This window comes from Phyllostomus discolor, chromosome 3 (assembly GCF_004126475.2).
Source record: "Phyllostomus discolor isolate MPI-MPIP mPhyDis1 chromosome 3, mPhyDis1.pri.v3, whole genome shotgun sequence".
Lineage (NCBI taxonomy): Eukaryota > Metazoa > Chordata > Mammalia > Chiroptera > Phyllostomidae > Phyllostomus > Phyllostomus discolor.
In genome coordinates, this window is record NC_040905.2 from 39,611,507 (window position 1) to 39,630,252 (window position 18,746).

Below are 18,746 nucleotides of genomic sequence, written 5' to 3' on the forward strand. Positions count from 1 at the left end.
GCCGGATAAATCCCATGAAGGGAAAAAAGAGCAAGGGGATTGCAGGTAGAATAGAAGCTCGGTTGGGAGGAAAGAGAGGACATGAATTGGGTGGACAATGAAAAGATCAGTGGGTCCTGTTGGGCATCAAAGGACTGTACTTGGAGTTGAGACACTAGAAAGACAGTGCTGGAAAGAAAGAATGGAGTACTTGACACTGAGCCTATGGAAAGAAGCAAGCCAAACAGGCATCTTGGGAAAAAGCAGATCGGTGTGAATGGCATTGCCTTTGCATGGCAATAGGGTAGGAACACGTGTATGGTATTTGAGAAACAACAAGAAACTACTGTGGCTACAGGGAGGGAAGGGGAAGCAATTATGAAATCAGAAAGGGGTTGGGGCCAGAGGTCGGAGGAGCTGAGTTAAGTGGGACTGCCAGAAATCCGTGCATGCCTAGCAAGAGCCCTGCTCTCACTTCCCTCAGGTCCCCCCTCACTTCCACACTGTCAGCCTCAGGACCACCAGGATTAATCCCATCCTGCCCCCTTTCCTTGCCATACCAGTCCTTTCAAGACCAAGTCCCTTCCCCTGGATTCTCTTCCCCATATGATTACACACATCATGTTTTCCGATCCCATCTGCTATGGTCCCCTTTCACCATTAAAAACACTTCTGCCATGACCTCTCAAACTCAAGGTCATTTGTCAACAAAATTTCTTATACCCTCAGCCTCACCTGTGAATGTTCACTTCATCTGGCTCCAACAAAAACCTGAATTTCCTTCAGTGACACTCTCCCCTGTAATCCTCTAGAACAGTGGGTGCTTTCTCTCCTACAGGCATCTGATTGTACTCGCAAATATGGTATATGTCCTCGTGACTCACTGCCAGTTCCAATCAATTCTCCCTCTCCTCCAAAAAAACTCAAACAAACAAAACCCACACGCTTTGAATCTCAAGCCATCGCCTTCTCCCTCTTCTGGCTGCAGGGTCACTACTGACCCAGGGTCGCTTTCCTCATTCCTGAAACACTCTAGCTTCTGGGTCACTGTCACTCTCTGCAATACCAATCCTGAAATAATTATTGACTCCAATGTCATTGGTTCTTAACATTTTCGTGTGTACGGGAATGCGCAGGTGCCCTGAGTCCCTTGGGAAGTCTGCGGATGAAGCCTAGGAATCACTTTTCAGAATATTTTAATTACAGGAAAAAAAGGATTATAACTAAAAGCAATTGCAGTAAATATAGGTATCAAAATATTTTTAATGTAATATATATGACTTTTACAACACTTTAAATAAGCTCTTCAATGAACCTAATAGTTAACATAATTTCACAATAGTGATTACCATTAATATTTTGAAGAACCTATAAAAACTGTAAAATGATATGAAAATATCTATCATTTCTACTGGGGACACAGTCACGGGAACTGTTATTACTTTTGTGGTTTGTTAGCTATGTACATAATAAAAGGAAATGTTAGTTTCAGCTAAGAATTAATAAAAATAAAGATGCATTTCCCCCCATTCCAGTTCACGACCCCCCTGGATTCTACCCGAGGACCCCAGGGTAAGAACTACAGACACAGCTGGTGTCTCCAACACCTGCCTTCCCAATTCCTGGCCTCCTCTCTCTCAAGTATCTTGTCCTTCACCTTACCTTAGATATTCACACCCACAGTCAAAACCTAGACTTCAGCATTACCAATATTGACAATCTTGCCATATTCAAGTACTCCATTCTTCTCTCTTTCCAGCACTGTCTCTCTGGTATCTCAACTCCAAGTACAGTCCTTTGATGCCCAACAGGACCCACTGATCCTTTCATTGTCCACCCAGGTCATGTCCTCTCTTTCCTTCCAACCCAGCTTCCATTCCACCTGCAATCCCCTTACCCTTTTCTCCCTTCATGGAATTTGTCTGGCTAAACTACACCTGATTAAATTTAATTTTGCTCCTCTGCCCCTACACCCTTGCAGCTGCATTTAGCCAGAGGTAAACACACCGAGATGCCCACTACTCTCACTTAACTTCATTATCATAATCTCAACTGAGTCCTTAGTGCTTCATGGCAATTATACCATGTTTCTCTGGCTTATTCAGTATCCTGATCACCTACATAAACATTTCACACATTCTCCTCTCCTCATAATCTCCTAATACCTCATTTTCCTACCTTCTCTTCCAATAAATAACATGGCACAACCTCCTACAGACTCCTACAACCACAAATACCCCACCTGCCTGAATCTCAAGTCCTTATAATCTATTTTTATATCCTGTTATTATAGATGAGCTGTCTAGTCTCCTAAGGATAATTAGTCCATTTATGCAGATGATCCACCCCTTCTCTCCCTATAAAGAAAATCACTCCAGAAATTTCCCTTCTCTATATATAATCATTCCTATCAAGCAAAACAATACGCTCACCCCCGACTTCTGCCTGTAGCAACTGATCACTTCTTACTTTTCCAAAATTCCTTATAACACTGTCTATGTAGTCTTTTCTCTTCTCATATTCCTTCTTGAACGTTTGCTAATCAGGTCTTTGCCTCTTCTTCAAACCTCACCATGACTTCACCAAAAATGCTTTTGTCAAAGTCACCAATAACCTGTTCATTGATAAATTCAATGATTAGTTTTCAGCCTACTCTTATTTGGACCAGCAGCATTTTGCCCTTGAAATACTTCCTTATTTGGCTTCCAGGAGTTTACCTGGTTTTCTTACTCCACTGTTCTTTGCTGTTCCCCTCCATATCTTTCTAGCCTCCTTAACCCCTCGGAGTGCCCAAAGGTTCGGCCCTCAGACCTCTTCTTTATTCTACCTATCTCCCCATCTAAGCAATTCCATATAATCTCCTGACTCTGTCATACATTTATTGATGACTCCCATATTTTTAACTTCATAATGCACATCTCTTCTGCATATCCAACATCCCATAGAACATTCTCAAATTTAACACATACAGCTGAATGTATGGTATACCCCCAATCTATTCTCTACATTAAAAACTATTCTTTATAGAACAATTAAAAACAGAATTGTTTACAAGGGGTCTTTAAAAACTAGGATTTTTTGAAATTTGTTTACATGTTCATGTCATTAAAACTGTAACATGATACAAAATAAGAATGAAGATGGGGGTTACTAAGACTGGCGGGTAAAAGTGTGATGAGGAACAGGACAGTAACAGTCTCAAGGTATCTGCCCACAAATTCCTTATCAGTTGCCAAGAGGAAAATAGAAACTTCAGTGGACAAACATGACAGGCCTCGCCTTAACCAAGTAGTCAGAGTTAGTCAGTATGAACCACACAGTTTGGTTAGGAAGCAAAGTTAAAAAAGAAAGGTGTTGATAAATAGAGGAAGGTAACAAGAGACACACATTCTCAATGTGGATAAAGAGTAGTCAGGCGGCACTCTGCTGTCCTCTTAAGTGAAGAAGAGTTTCCACTTTCAACCTTATTGTCACTTTTGTCTCAAGATGTTGTTTGCAAGATCTTTCACAATTTCATAAACAGACACTTGTATTAATGACTCCCAAATTACTTGTTCCCAGAATTAAATTCTTTTTTACATTTCAGAGCTGGGTTTCTCAAACCCCAACTAGACATCGTTAACCTTCATTTCTTTAGATTTCTCACCTTTACTGCATCAAAATCACTCTCTTCATCTTCTCCTTCAGTCCAGCATTCCACTGGCATGCCCTTTCTCAACTAGTAAAACTCATAAACTGCCCTCACCCTAAAAAGAAAACTCAGCTATCTTCAATTACTTTCTCCCCTTCATTCTATACCCAGTTCAATTCTATTTCAACTTATAAAATATTATGAAATATCTACTATGTACTATATGGTCTGACCAGAGACCAGGGAAGAAAAAAATTAATAAAGTACAAATCCTCCAAATTTTCTCACCAAAATGTGGTTCAATTTCATTTTATCTTTTCCATTCTCAGTGCCATAGATTTATAAAAGCTTTCACTGTCTCCTATATTTTCAATTTAACTTCTTTATATCTCCAATAACTCCTCTTCTCTCAAATTTTACAATGGAATTAGGTTTTTGGTTTTGTTTTGTTTTTCCCCAAATCTCAAATTTGTTCAATTTACTACCCTGTTAAAAATACCAGTGGCATCCCTGACTGATATGGCTCATTTGGTTGGACTTCTTTCCTCAAAGTAAAGGGTCATGAGTTGGATTCCCAGTCAGGGCACATACATGGGTTGCAGGTTCGGTCCCTGGTCTCCCTAGTTAGGACATGTATGAGAGGCAACTGATCAATGTTTCTCTCACATCGATGTTTCTCTTCCTCTCTTTCTCCCTCCCTTCCCTTCTCTCTAAAAATAAATAAATAAATCTTTATTTAAAAGTTTTAAAAAACTATAAGTGGCCCTGGCTGGTGTGGCTCAGTGGATTGTGTGCTGACCTGCACACAAAAGGATCTCTGGTTCAATTCCCAGGCAAGTCACATGCCTGGGTTGCAGGCCAGGTCCCTGGTAGGGAGCATGTGAGAGGCAACCACACATTGATGTTTCTCTCCTCTCTTTCTTCCTCCTTTCTCCTCTCTAAAAATAAATGTTTTTAATATTTTTTTAAAAATTTTAAGTGGCATTATTAATGTTGATGTCAAACTTAAAAGGCTTGATCAATGATTAGAAACAGTATTTTTCTATTATATTTAACAGCAACTTTCATTTTAACATATGAAAGGTTTTAAAATACATTTATTTTGAATACTTTATTTTTATTTAAAAAGATAAATGTTTCATATATTTAACCTAATGCTCCTTACAGAGAAAGAAACTATTAATAAATGTACTCAATATGTCTATTTATAAGAATTAAACCCAAATCTTAAAATCTAAACAATCATTTTGACCCATTAACAGTTATAGAAAATGGATAATCTGAGCAAATTCTATAGTGGAAATTGTCCTAAACTGTGAGGTTCTTGATACTCTTTTCAAAGTTAGGACTTATTTAAATCCAACTCTAATTATGTGTTTTTTATATTGAATAGAAATAAGGATGTGTGATGGAGTAAGGAAAAATAGTTACTGAAAATATGCCTCGAGCATCAAAATGTTTAAGCTCTTTTACACAGATAGAACTTTTTATAAACTTTTTTAAATGTCTATTGATTTGAGAGAGAGAGAGAGAGAAGGAGGGAAAGAGAGAGAAAAACACCAATATGAGAAAGAAACATCACACTCCAACTGAGGATTAAACCTGCAACCTAGGTGCGTGCCCTGGTCAGGAATCAAACTGCCAAACTTTTGGTGTATGGGGACGACGCTCCAACCAACTGAGCCACACCAGCAAGGGCCAGGTAGAGCTTAATGGAACATCTTCACTACTCTGAATAGGATAAAAGCTGTAGAGAAAGTATGGGAATATACTTTGCTCTGCAACCTTGAACTGTGTATTTACCATTAAACTAGAATGGACTCAAACACCCAGAATAAACCCTACACTAATGAAACCCACCTTCTAAGTAAAATAAGATATTTAATCAATCGTTAGATAAATGCAGGAAAATATTATTTCATAAAGAGATACTGGTATAAAAGATTTTGCTTCAAGAATTATAACCATATGTAGGTCATACATAATTAAGCTATGTTGCCTACCATAGAACATTATTATAGAAAGAAACCTAAAGAGGCAATCAGTGTCATGGTTTCCTGAAATAATATTGCACTCATACATGCACACATAATCTTAAACTCTTAACCAATGAGTGAGTTTTGTTTGTGCCTAAAAGATATCTTACTTGGACAGAAAAACTTAAATCTAAAATTAAACCTGAGGTTTCATTCATTCTTCTACTGATAATATAGATTTTAAAATATAGTTCTTATTTTGGAAAATCAATGCAAACATTATCAAAAAGACTATCAAAACCAGCAGAAATAACAAAAATATTTAGACAGTTGCTTTCCCTACTTAAACCACCCATGAGTATATATATATATATGTATCTTTTAATCTGAGGGAAGACATTTACATTGCAAAATTTTTCCCCAAAAGAAATTTAGAATGACCACATCTACTTACCAACCCAATACAGTTGCTTAAAGCCACCTTAGTTGTACTATGTTGGTCTTGCAAGTATCCTGTGTAATGACAGTTGTCTAAAAAATCATGCTTCCACTGGGGTCCATCCTTCCCCCAGTATTCTACGGTGAAATGTTTGGACACAAAATCTGTGTTGAGAGTCAAGTTTAGGTGAAAGTGCTTGCCATAGGCTGAAAGTTTAAAAAATAAATTAGATGTGGCCTGCTGTGGATCGATAGGGTCCATACTCCGTCTTCTCCGGTTGTGTTTATCATTTTTCACAGTAAAGCTGAGGAAAGCTCCATTTTGGTCAACCCTTATTGGAATAGTCAGCTGATAGTGTTCTAGATGAGTCAGGAATTCCTCTTTGTAATCATAAGGCAGAGAATCCAGAAAAAAACACATGGAAGAAAAGAAAATTTAACAGAACAACAAAGTAGCAGTATAAACAACAAATATATTGGCTAAAACTATGCACCATTATATATGAGTTATAGCCAAAAATTGTTATAGTAAACAAAATGAAAGAGTAAATTTTTAAAACCTAAAGATGAGTTAAGTTTCAATTATTTTATTCCTCAAAATAACATTATTTTAATATTATTTTAAAAGTGAGACTATTTTTCTGCTTAAAACTTAATTTAAAAAACATAAAATCAAAGGGCAAAATTGTACAGGAAATATGAATATTTTATATTGAAATTTAAAACAGCAAAAAACACACATATGTAAAAGAGTATAGAATTTAGTTCAGTTAAAATGTTCTGAAAGTTATCTGAAAAAGTTTATATAGAATCTCTACAGCCTTGAAGAAAAATTTTAAATAAATGATCGGTTAGCCAATTTCTGAAACAGTCTGGCAATTCCTCCAAAGATTAAACACAGAACTACAATCTGACCCAGCAATTGCACTGGTACGTATACACCCAAGAAAATGAAAATACATATCCACAGAAAAACTAGCACACGAATGCTCATAGCAGCATTATCTATAACAGCTAAAAGGAATAAATAACCCAAATGTCCATCAAGTGACAAATAAATGAGTAAAATGTGGTGTATTCACATAATTCTGCAATAAAAAGGAATACAGGACTGAAACATGCCATGACGTGAATGAATCTTTATAACTGCCTTCATAATCAAAGTTCATTGTCTAACATTACAAAAACATGCTAAGTGAAAGAAAACAGCACAAAAGACCATATATTATATGATTCCATTTATATAGAAATACCCAGAATAAGCAAATCCCTAGAAACAGAAGTAGAGGGTGCCTAGGGCTAGGGATGCGGGATGGTTTAGAGGAGATTTGTGAGTGTTAACAGGCACAGGGTTTCTCTTTAGGATGGTGAAAATGTTCTAAAATTGATTGCAGTCAAGGTTGTTCAACTCTGAATATACTATAAACCATTTGAATTGGACACTTTAATGGGTAAACTATGTGGTATATCTATTGTATCTCAATAAAGATGTTAGAAAATCATCAGAATGACAAAAAACCATAGGACTGTATATTTTTTGTTATTTAGGTATACCAAATATTATCGGTCTACATTCTTAACCACATCTTCCTTTTAGCGAGGTTTACTAAAATACTACGGAAAACCAAACGTCTCCCTGATGCCTCACTCACTATACATGGAGTTCACCCACGAATATAAACTCCTATGAAACTATGACCCAATGGGAATAATTCAAATGACAGTAAGTATGTCACTGCTCGTGAATAAGAGTTCATGCCAAATGTTAAGGCTTTGTTGGTCTACTTTGAGAGCCACATTTTGTACATATGCATTTCTAGATATCGGTCTACAGGAACCTGAAAGTCTGGTTCATCAGCACCCAAAAGTGATCTGTTACTGTACATTCATGGGAAGGAAATCCAAAAGGTACACTTTCAAAAATTCTATGAGGACTGGAAAACAAATGACATTCGCTACTGGTAACTTTCTGTTAAGATCTTTTCTATGATACAAAGTTCAGTTCTATGAATGAAAATAATAGGGATCTATGAGTTAGAATTTGAAAAACTGAACTTCTTACAACTCTTTTATTTCTATTCAGTTTCTAGTCTAAGAACCAGAATTCTAAAGTATCAGAATTCTTAAGTTAGGGAAAGTCTTTTTCACTACGGATCCATATTAGAAAAATCTTGTATCAGAATTTTTCTGATTTCTTGGTCTTTCATAACAGAAATCTTTGAACTGCTCTTGAACATAACATTACCTGTAAGCCCTAACAACGAATGAGCCTATGACAGCTTACGATTCCAAAGAAGAGGCCTGGGTCTCTTATCTTCTGAAAGAGATCCGTAAATTCTAAAATCCACTGGATATTAAATATTAGCAAAACAAGTTAAACAGACTTTCAGAATCCTTGACATTTATGAAATAAGCACTGAACTGATAAAGCTGCTATCACTACATATCCCAAAGAAAATGGTTACCCAAATTAAATATGCAGAATCTTTTCTTGCCAGATTAACAGCAGTATCTTTTGTCAGTTTCAAAAGCGGGGCTCCTACCTTGTGAACTGTAGGAGAGCCTGTGGTCACTATGAAATTCCGATGAAGCCATGATGAGGCTCAAAATCCAGGTCAACGTCTTCCACAGAATTTCCATAATTTAGCAAACTGGATGATTTTTTGGAGGGCTACCTATGTGCTGAAGAGTCAATACCACAGAAGATTAGTTATTAGACTGTCCACTGTTTAACAGGGACTTTTTCAGAACGTCCCGTACTTTCTTCTATATCTGGATTCATTTTTTTCAACCCAAAATGAAAAAAATTAATGATGGTAAAATTTTCATAATCAAAGCATTAGGCTGATTAGTTACTACAGTATGGCCATTTTTCAAACCTAGAAAAACAAAAAAAATTTAAGTTAACTGTGAAATATCCTGAATGGATAGATCTATGTTGCCAAATGCTTGCCAAAGGACATATACTACGAAATAACTTAATATAGTTAAATTAGACCACTGTTTTTCTTTATAGTCTAAATAAAGTTCACAAGACTAAACACAGCATTAGAAATCTAAATGTTTAGCAGGATTCAGAGCTATTCAATAATCAAAGAAGAATCTAAAGACAAAACTTCTTTTTAAAAAAACTTTGCACAATACGATATACAGATGATATATTGTAGAAACATATACCTGAAACCTATATAATTTTACTCACCAATGTCACTCCAATAAATGTAATTAAAAAATAAAGAAACTTTGAAGATAATATAAGGGTATGCAGTGACTAACCTGCTTTTGATGAACTAAAAAGTAGGCTGACTTCACAAAGTTTATTTTATGAAAGTGTTAGACAACACATGACCCCGTTCTTCACGTGCTTCCTAGAACACTCAAGTCTACAGACTGATGTGGTGCTTTCTGGGGCCCCTATCATTTTTCCTCACAGACTAGATCCACACACACACAGTGCCACTGAGCCGCTGCCTGCTCGCTCAGACGGCAACACAAACTAAACTCCTAGAGAGTTGAACCCTATCTGCTGGAACCCTTGACTTTATCTGGAAGTCTTAGGTGACATATAAAGCAACACATACAATACAACTTCGACTATCTAGAATAGAACTGAAAGGAAAAGAAATTCATTTTCTGAAAAGAAAACAATCTTTAAAATTCATTTCAGGCATCACAACAGAATTCACGTTCTTTTTCATACATGTTCCTTTCAACTTACAACCTCACTCAGAGTCCATGAGTTCACGTTTTATACAGAAAATTAGCATACCTGGCTGCCTGATTTCCCAGCAAACAGTACTTGAGAAGAAAATAAAGGGACTAGAAACTATCTCATTTACATCATAAAAGCAACAGAAAAGGAGAAAAACAACTAAAAAGTAGTTTTAGAGCCCCAAAGCAATACAGTTTGAGGTAGAGGCAAACAGTCCTCACTTATATGGTTTATTAGTTCCAACTGTGCATTATAGCTGCTCAAAATAATACTACTGTCTGATACTCAAAATACTAGTGCCTGAGTCAGGAATGAAAGGTTAAATTGCTCTTGATAAAATAACTTACTCTAAAGATTAAAAAAAGTGCACAAAAGATGTTAGACATTTTCATCCTATGTCTCTAATATATGGATTATCATAATAAATAATTACATATTTGTTGGTTGAAAAAATGAAAGAGTAAATAAATGAATAAATAAATAGTCAAAATAAAATCACTTTACGTACTTAAAAGAATATTTGTAATAATTTTAAAATTAACTGATGTGGAATACTTTATTCCCTCTGGTGCTAGAAATATCAATTATTACAACACATAAAACAACCACAACCATTTAAAATTCTCTAGGTCCGTCTCTACAAGTTATTAAAATACTATACCTTGGGAAAACTAACTCATTAACCAACAAATATTATCTTACTACACTCCCACAATGAGCAACATGGGATACAGAAAAGGCTGCCACAAGCATTGCTCATAATCTAAGTCACAAAGGAAAAATTCAAGGCAGACTGACAGATGCCGTGATGATGTCCTGCGAAGTGTCACAGATCAGATGAGGACATGACTTCTGAATCAGAGCAGGATGAATCCAGGAAAGCTTATCAAAAAAGTAGCATTTGAGATAGGCCCTAGAAGATGAATCGAATTTCACAAGTCACATTGCCGGGGCTATCATTACAAATTAAAGGATTAGATTCCACCAAGTCTAACTGGTAAGAAAAGATGGAAAATAGTATTAGTAATAGTCTCCTATGCAGAAGACTAACAGGTAATATTTAGAAAGGTAGTTGAGGGTCAGACCAAAAACAAAGAATTGTAAATATATGTCACTTCTTTGAATATGTACAACCACCTTATGAAGTAGGAATTAGTGGCCCTGTGTGAGGCAGACTCTAATGATCCTGTTTCCTGGTATCCAGGCCCCTTTCCTTGAATAATTTTTTATTGATTTTGTAGAGAGGGGAAAGGAAAAAGAGGGAAACACCAGTTTGTTGTTCCACTAACTGATGCATTCATTGGTTGATTCTTGTATGTGCCCTGACTTGAGATCGAACCCACAACCTTGGCGTATCAGAATGACACTGTAACCGACTGAGCTACTGGGCCAGGTCTTCCCTTAAGTCATTTGCTCATAACCAATTAAAGACCTCAATGTGGAGGGGATGTCACTTCCATGACTAAATCAAAAAAGATTCCAACTTCCAGCTAACTAGTAGACTCTCTCCCTTGCTGACTTTAATGAAGAGCAAGCTGCCATATGGAGGCTCACATGGCAAGGAACTGAGAGCAGCTTTCAGAAAGCCAGGGGCAGAGAAATGAGGCCTTCCATGCAATAGCCTGCAAGAAACTGAATCCTGCCCACGGATAATGTAAGTTTGGAAGCAGAACCCTTCCCTGTGGAGCCTTCTGTGGTAACCCCAGTCCTGGCCAACACCTTCATGGTGCTTCTTTAGAGACCGTGAAGGGAAGACATAGCTCAGCCACACCCAGACTCCTGAACCACAGGGACTCTGAGATAATAAATGTGTGTAATTTTAAGCCACTAAGTTTAGGGGTTGTTTTATTTTTTGCACCAACTGATAACTAATACAGCTGCCGATTTACAGATAATGAAGTTAAAGCTCACAGTGGTCATAGCCCACAGCTTAAAAGAAAGAAAGCAGAGCCCAGAGTTATTGACAAGAATACTTGAATCTAAAGTCTAAATTCTTTCTATTATATCACACTTTCAGTTTAAGGCACTCTAACAATTATCAAAGAAAACTTTCATAAATGGCATAGGTTAATTAATGGAAATAATTTTAAGCAACTTTATACACAATAATTGTTTCATTTCAAAATTACTTCAACAATTATTTATGCAAGACAGCAGAGACTATACGTCCCTTCTCTGGCACAAATCTATGAAGAGATTTGTTACCAATCCCGGTTCTTGTTATTTAGTAACAGGAATGAAAACGACCCAGTTATCTTGATTCCAACCTCCTTACATACAACCTCAACTCCCTGTTGTTTCATGAGCAACTTTCCCTCTTTGTCATTTTAATTTTTTCAGACCAATTGAGTGTTTCCATAATCATGTCTCTCATTAAGGGAGTGCCTCCAATGCTTTAATATTTTAAAGAGGAATATATAATTAACACATTTCAGTTAATTTTCTAGCACCGGTGATAGATTTGTACTGAATTACTCATCCTTTTTTCCCCCACTTTCCTGGGCTCTGAAACTAATGGCAAACTTACACAAACTAATAACAAGCAATATAGCTGGCTGATCTCATTTCTGACAGTTGACTCCTTTCCCCCTTGAGAAACTTCTTATTCTTCACATTTTTGTAACCTCCACTCTTACCATTACTAACACTGTCCTATAAACACCCAAGTTAAGTATCCCAGTAGCACTGAGAGAAAAAGTAATATGTAACTATTTGGCCAGAAGTAGACTAACATTTGATTTAAGAACTTGTAGTAAAAAGGGCACTGGTGCATGGCAGAAAGAGCAGGAGCTTGGAGGTTAAATAAACCAGAGTTACAGTATTGGTTCCACCACTAGCTACAAGTATCTGGCACATGAGCACTCAATAAATTTGGCTTTCTTTCTCCTTTCTCACCCAAGCCCTCACTCCCCACTTTTTTCAAGCCTCCAACACCAGTGAAGAAACTTAAGAGTAGGTGTATGAGTTGGCTCAAGTTCAACTAATATCAACAATGAACATATCTAACCACTTAGTCACCTCACAATAGAAATGAATGGGGTAGGGGACTGGGAGGAGAAACCCACCAGTCCCTGAGGGCTCTTGGGAGCAGGAGAAGAGCTCCAAATCAGGATGCTTTCTTAGCCTGGACACTCCTCCCAGGCATTCCTCTACTTAGATGCTCCACCTGAAGATAATCGCCAGCCCTAGCTAGTCCTCCCACAGGACTCCATGTCCCAGGGCTGCCTGGCACCTGAGGATCTCCTTAGAGCCAGGGCTCTTCTGGACAAGGCTGAGGATCACAAGTGTCTTTCAGCCACTCCACAAGTGAGACAAACCAAGTCATTGTGGGGCCCTCAGAGCTCCCCACAGCACTAGCTATGGCCCCTAGATTGAGCACCAGGGCCCAGGCATGGCCTGTGCTGGTGGGGGTTGTGCTGGGAGTAGGGGGGTCCTTTCTGTCCTCATTGCACTTGCTGCCAAAGGCCACCTCTGCTGCAAACACACACCAGCGACAAGCACCACCTGCTGCCTGAGACAAGGCAGGGGATCTGTCCGGAGGTGATTGAAGATGAAGATGATGATGGTTTCATTGAGGACAATCACATTCAGCCTGGGGCTGGCAGGCTGGGGATGGAAGGTATCAGAAATCACTTCAACCTCTGAGCCTCAGTCTTTGGACACCCTCTGCCCCCATGTGCCTGACAGCTTAAGTATTACGAATATTACATGGGAGCCACTAACCTCAGAGATGGAGGTGGCTAGGGCTTAAGGGCTGACCAGGGGTTGAGCAATCCTCCCCTGACACTAGCCTCGGAAGTGACACTGACCCTCTCCTGCTCACTAACCTTCAACAGCTCTCTGCTATTCTCCGGATAAAGCCTTCCAAGAACCTCAGTAAGGAAATAAGGCCTCTGTCAGGCTCTGGATTTCCTTTCTTGACTTTCCCTACTATTCTCCCTACTTAACTATTATTATATACCAGGTGATAACATTTTAGCAGATGAAAATCAGTGTGCCAAGTTTCTTACTGGAATTTTTTTTCCTGCCAATAAAATGGGTAATCTAAACAGTTAAAAGAAATTTTTTTAAATGAATGGGTTAACTTACTTTTTGAAACCTGCTGGAGAGCTTAATCTGCATATCATCAACAACTATGTAGAGGCACTGACATTTCCAGATATAGTTTCCAAAATTTAGACAACATTAAAATTACATAATTGTCCAGAAATCACAATGCATTAACTCTTTACTTTGTATATAGCAGAAGCATTATTATCAAAAATCACAAAGGCTTTGAGTCCTGGCTGGACTCCAAGTTATTTAAACTCTCTGGATCTGTTTCTTCATCTATAAAACTGTGATAGTGATATCTACCTTACAAAGATTTGTTGAGAGATTAAATCAGATTACACATGATGGGAAGTGTCCTCACACTTCACTTTAATGGCTAAACAAATATTAGCCCCCCCCCCCATAATCTGACTCATCACTTTTCAAAAGCCTTCCTTCAAAAATAGTTTTATGTTTCTCCTTCCCTCAAAAATGTGGAATAGTTGGAAATGATGATAGAATCAATCAGCTACATCGCATTGTCTTTTGGAGCAAACAGTCAAGAATTTAGGTCATGATAACTGGGCTTACAATACTTTAAATATAAAAACAAGGCTCAAAACTTTCATTTTACTTTGACTTCATGTATGTTTTTTTCCCTAACACAAATGCACCAGCCAATAAAGTTAAGGGATCATTTACCTGTTTCCACGGATCAAAGCTACACTAGCTAAACAGAAATAAGATCGGACAACCTGCACTGCAGTCATTCCCTCAGTAGTCTGCCCTGGTTGACGGGTACTTAACTTGTCTTTTTCCTCTATCATCTTTACTTCCCACTCAAGTGATCTGGGAGTAGCCAAGGTAATAATTTCATCTCCTGAACTATTATTATGAAGCTAAAAGAACATGTATAACATCCTTCTCAACTTCTTTCATCCATCTTAACCCTCATTATTTATTTTCTCTCAGCAAATATTTATTGTCACACACTATATGCCAATGACACTACCAGGCTATAAGTACAAAGGTTTCCAGATCATTTATAAACTTTGTAAGATTGATTTCCAATCTTACAAAGGTATAATTAAACATTCTGAAAACTTATCTATCAAGAAAAGCAAATGAGCCACCAACAAAACGACATTCTACAAAAATCAAGCCCTAAACTGCATACTGTCTCAAACTGTTTTTTTCCAGAGAGCAAGTCAGGTGTACATTATCTGTATTATAACTTCTCTCCTGAAAAACAAACACCTCTTTCTCTTGAGGTTAGTTCAAAATGTTGATAATCAACTATGTCCTATCAATCTCTTTAGAGTTTTCTTCTGTTCCCACCCCCTCAGAAATGTTCTATAGAACTTGCTATTAACTCTCTTAATATGTTAACTTCCTTTATTCTCTCACAAAAGTCACACACGGGATAGGATTTGGCATAGAGACCCATCCTAAACCACTAGTAGCTACTAGTGGTTGCTAAGGAAATGAAGAGGAAGTGGTAAGGGTAGACAAGAGTAGGAATTAATCTCACACATATTGGCCCAGACATGAAAAGTATTAAAATATTTCGGTCTTGAGGTTAGAGATTTTCTTCCTTGAGAATCACAAAAATATTAATACCACAACATAGATTTAAATTGCTGTCATTTGTTGCAAATGAATGAATTTGATTTGTTTGAAATCAACTACTTGCCTCTATACGCTATGCTTCAAAAATCCAAAACACCAATGATCACATTTAAGCACTAAATTAATATAAAACAGAATTGCAGTTACCACTTTGGTGGAACACAGGAAAACAATTATTTCCAAAATTCATTTTCCCAATTTCCTTCAACTACACAACTTTTATTTTACATTTCTTTCCCTGCAATGAATTTTGAGAACTGTCATTCCCACATTTAAGTTTCAGTCTAATCAACACCAGCGAAAAAGAGAAGAAAAAACAAAAGAAAGAAAATTAGTCCAAGATATTTAAACATAAAAGATTAGGTTGAAAATCACACTCCAGTGTCTTTTTAAAAGTTCCAAGCAGTGGTTCAGTTTCCCCTTTCCTCCCCTCCCTCCCCCAGTTCTGCACACCCTCACGCTCCCCCCATCCCACTTCTCCCAGACAGAGGGTAACAGTCTGAGCTGCCCCGGTTGAGTTGATCCTGAAGTTAACATTCAGCAGCCCATTTCCAGACAGCAGCGCTAAATCTATTTGGATAAAACGCGTGTGACCCAGACAGTTGGCATTTGGCCCAAACGCGTTGCACCGGCAGCTCAAATAAAAACAAGAGTAAGAAACTCACTCTCTTGTTCCCTCTCAGTGCGCTTTCTCACTCTCTCGCTCTCTTTTCTTCTAGTACAACAAGGAAAGAAATTACCAAAGACAGGAATTGTAGTACACATTATCAGAAGGCCACTTTCCAATAACCCCTCCAGCACACACTCCACCCCCCCAAATCCCTGAACTTTGATCCCATGTACTATATATACAGACATACCCCGATATTCAAGGCTCCGGAGGGTTATGAGTCTAGCACGTCCCAAGTGGCCAAAAGTAAATCAAAAACACACGCTTCCATCTCTTTGATTAGCCTATTAAGAGCTTAACATATCCTAGAGCATCGGGGCTACAACGAGCACATTAATTCTGCCATCTGAGCCCAAGCATAAACTATGCACTTGTCTGAATTCTTAAGACACTGACATGAAACCATAAAATGCAGAAGGTTTTTCTTTAAGAAAGCTGGAAATCAGTTTAAAATACATATCATTATTACTTTCCCGATTACTATTTGGTGATGAGTTAAAAGACCACAATAATTATAATCAAGTCACACTTCACAAAACATCTATCCGTATAATAAACATATATTTTTGCATCATAATATACTTGCAAGAGCCAGAATTCTCCAATCCCGACTAGTCTGGAGTTAAAAAGATTTCTATCTGTAAAATGAGTTCAGTCAAGCTCACTCATTGCCATTAAACACACACACACACACACAGAAAAAAGTTTTCTACGTGTTATTCGGAAGACAAGCAAAGCACAAGTTTTAATATTTTTTTTAAAAACCGGTTTCATTGAATATTGTGAAGTCTTCCTTACCGTTTTCATCTTCAAATTCTGATAAAAAGTAAGTTTCAAACAATAGAGATTGCACTGGACGACTCACGTACTCCCTCTCCTAAACTTTTTTTTTCCTGCCCCCCTTTGCAAAGCCACAGCAGTCAGTTAGTTATTCTGCAGCCAGAATAAAACCCTATAGTCTGGCTAACCCAGGCTTGAGAGAACGGACTTTCCGATTTGGCAGAAAAAGAGATGCCTTCAATACAACCAGGCTATCATCCTGAGATGCTGCCTTTGCAAACCCCCTTTTGCTCCCGCCCCCCACCTCCAAAAAAAAAAAAAAAAAGGAAAGGAAAAGAAAAAAAGAAAGGAAGGAAAAAAAAAAGACTTATTGGGGGTGGAAGTGGTGCCCTTTCTTCCTGGACAGCTTAGTGCCTTTGCTATGCAAATAACATGTGAAGAGCATCAAAAGGTATCAGGAGAAAAGAAGACAAGAGGAGCAGGAAGGGCAGCAAGTTTTGTTGAAGTAGCCCTAGATCTCACTACCGGCCCCCAGCCAACTTGAATTGCAGCAGAAAATTTGGCAGCCTTTCCTCGGAGGCAGAGCACTGACGTCAGTTCTGCAGATGTGCCGGGCGTCGGGTGCGCATGTGTCCTGGGTCGTCACGTGGAGGGGGAGGGGAGGTAGAGGTACAATCGGGGTAACCAACTACCAGCCATTCAGAAGGGCTTAGACAATGTCAACTTTTCCACCCTGTGAATGAGAGAAATTCTGGCCCTTCTAACCTCAATCCCCTATCCAACTCCGCCTCTTTTCCTCCTCCTCCTCTAACCTCTTTTAGAAATTCTAGCCTGGGTTGTGATTAGTTGTTTCTTGGAAAAAAGAAGGGGGAGGGAGAGGATGAATGACTTTAGATGAACTAGTGTCACTGTTAAGATCTCTGGTGTCCTCCTGGTACCTTTTTTTAAGTGCACACAACAAAAAAAATATTAGAAGTTGCACATAAACAGTGTCTGTGAAGAAACTTACAGCAAGTTTACATCGGTGACAGATTTCAAGACTGGGCAGCTACATGTGCACCAAATGCCTGCTTTTAAAATACACCTCTACAAGTAAAATTGCCACCAAAAGGGAGAGTAGACTAAAGTAAACTAAGACCAGCATATTTTCCATCATATTACTGACTTCAGGTTATGTGGGGCTTTAAAAGGAAAAAAGGGGGGCGGGGGAGGGAGCGGGGGAAGAGAGAGAAGCTTGCATTATTTCCAGATGAGAGTGAGACTGGATGGTGTTTTAAAGTGCAACCGGGGAAAGCTACAAGTGGAGTGTATTTTTTTTTAACTCAGTACATTGAATGAAACCTCAATGACTGCCCAAAAGAAAACAAATCCGAAGTCAGACCCCCCAAAAGGGTGGAGGGGACAGGAACCCTGCTGTGATCTCAAGATAAACAAACAAAACCTCAAAACTGGCTCTTCAAGCCTCCCAATCCCACCCTCCTGCCCCCCCCCCATCCCTTACACACCAGAAGCCAGTTCATACTTTGAGGATAAAACACCACTACAACGTAGCACTTTCACTTTCATTTGCTGGGAGGAAGCCACTGGCATAAAACTGTGGGGGAAATGCCCAAATATGTTTTCCAGGTCTCAAGTAAGCAAACAAAGTCTGGCACACCAATCGGAAACATGAAAAAATGTGAAAATAGCTCAGGACAAATGTTGTCTTTCAGCGGTGGAATCTGCTGCATCATTTATCTGTCTCTACCGTTGAGTGTAGACTAGGATGAGGTTTAAGAGTTTCCAAGGTTGGGGGTGGGGGCGGGGGAATTGACGCCTTGAAATTCTAGTCGTTGGTTAACGCCAAGTCAATTTCCGATGGCCAGAACCAGAAATGGGAATTGGACCGGAGGGAAGGGG

At 38.3% G+C, this 18,746-nt stretch overlaps 1 protein-coding gene and 1 pseudogene across 4 annotated transcripts in view; one reads left to right on the plus strand and one right to left on the minus strand.

The window, feature by feature from the left end:
- ADAMTS6 (ADAM metallopeptidase with thrombospondin type 1 motif 6) overlaps positions 1 to 17,619 on the minus strand; it is a 240,312-nt gene extending 222,693 nt beyond the window's left edge. Inside the window, exons 1-3 of one of the 4 annotated variants that reach the window (XR_004901934.1) lie at positions 16,866 to 17,615; positions 8,568 to 8,706; positions 6,041 to 6,405 (exon numbers count right to left, since the gene is read on the minus strand). Coding sequence is in view for 3 of the 4 variants with exons in the window: in XM_036020332.1 (XP_035876225.1) it covers positions 6,041 to 6,405; positions 8,568 to 8,664 (462 nt within the window). In the remaining variant the exon portion in view is untranslated. Of the gene's footprint in view, positions 1 to 6,040; positions 6,406 to 8,567; positions 8,707 to 16,062; positions 16,777 to 16,865 lie in introns of those variants that run through there. The other 3 variants (XM_036020332.1, XM_036020333.1, XM_036020334.1) reach the window with 3 other exon arrangements.
- On the plus strand, positions 10,657 to 13,381 carry LOC114491078 (annotated as a pseudogene).
- Positions 17,620 to 18,746: the final 1,127 nt, after the last annotated feature.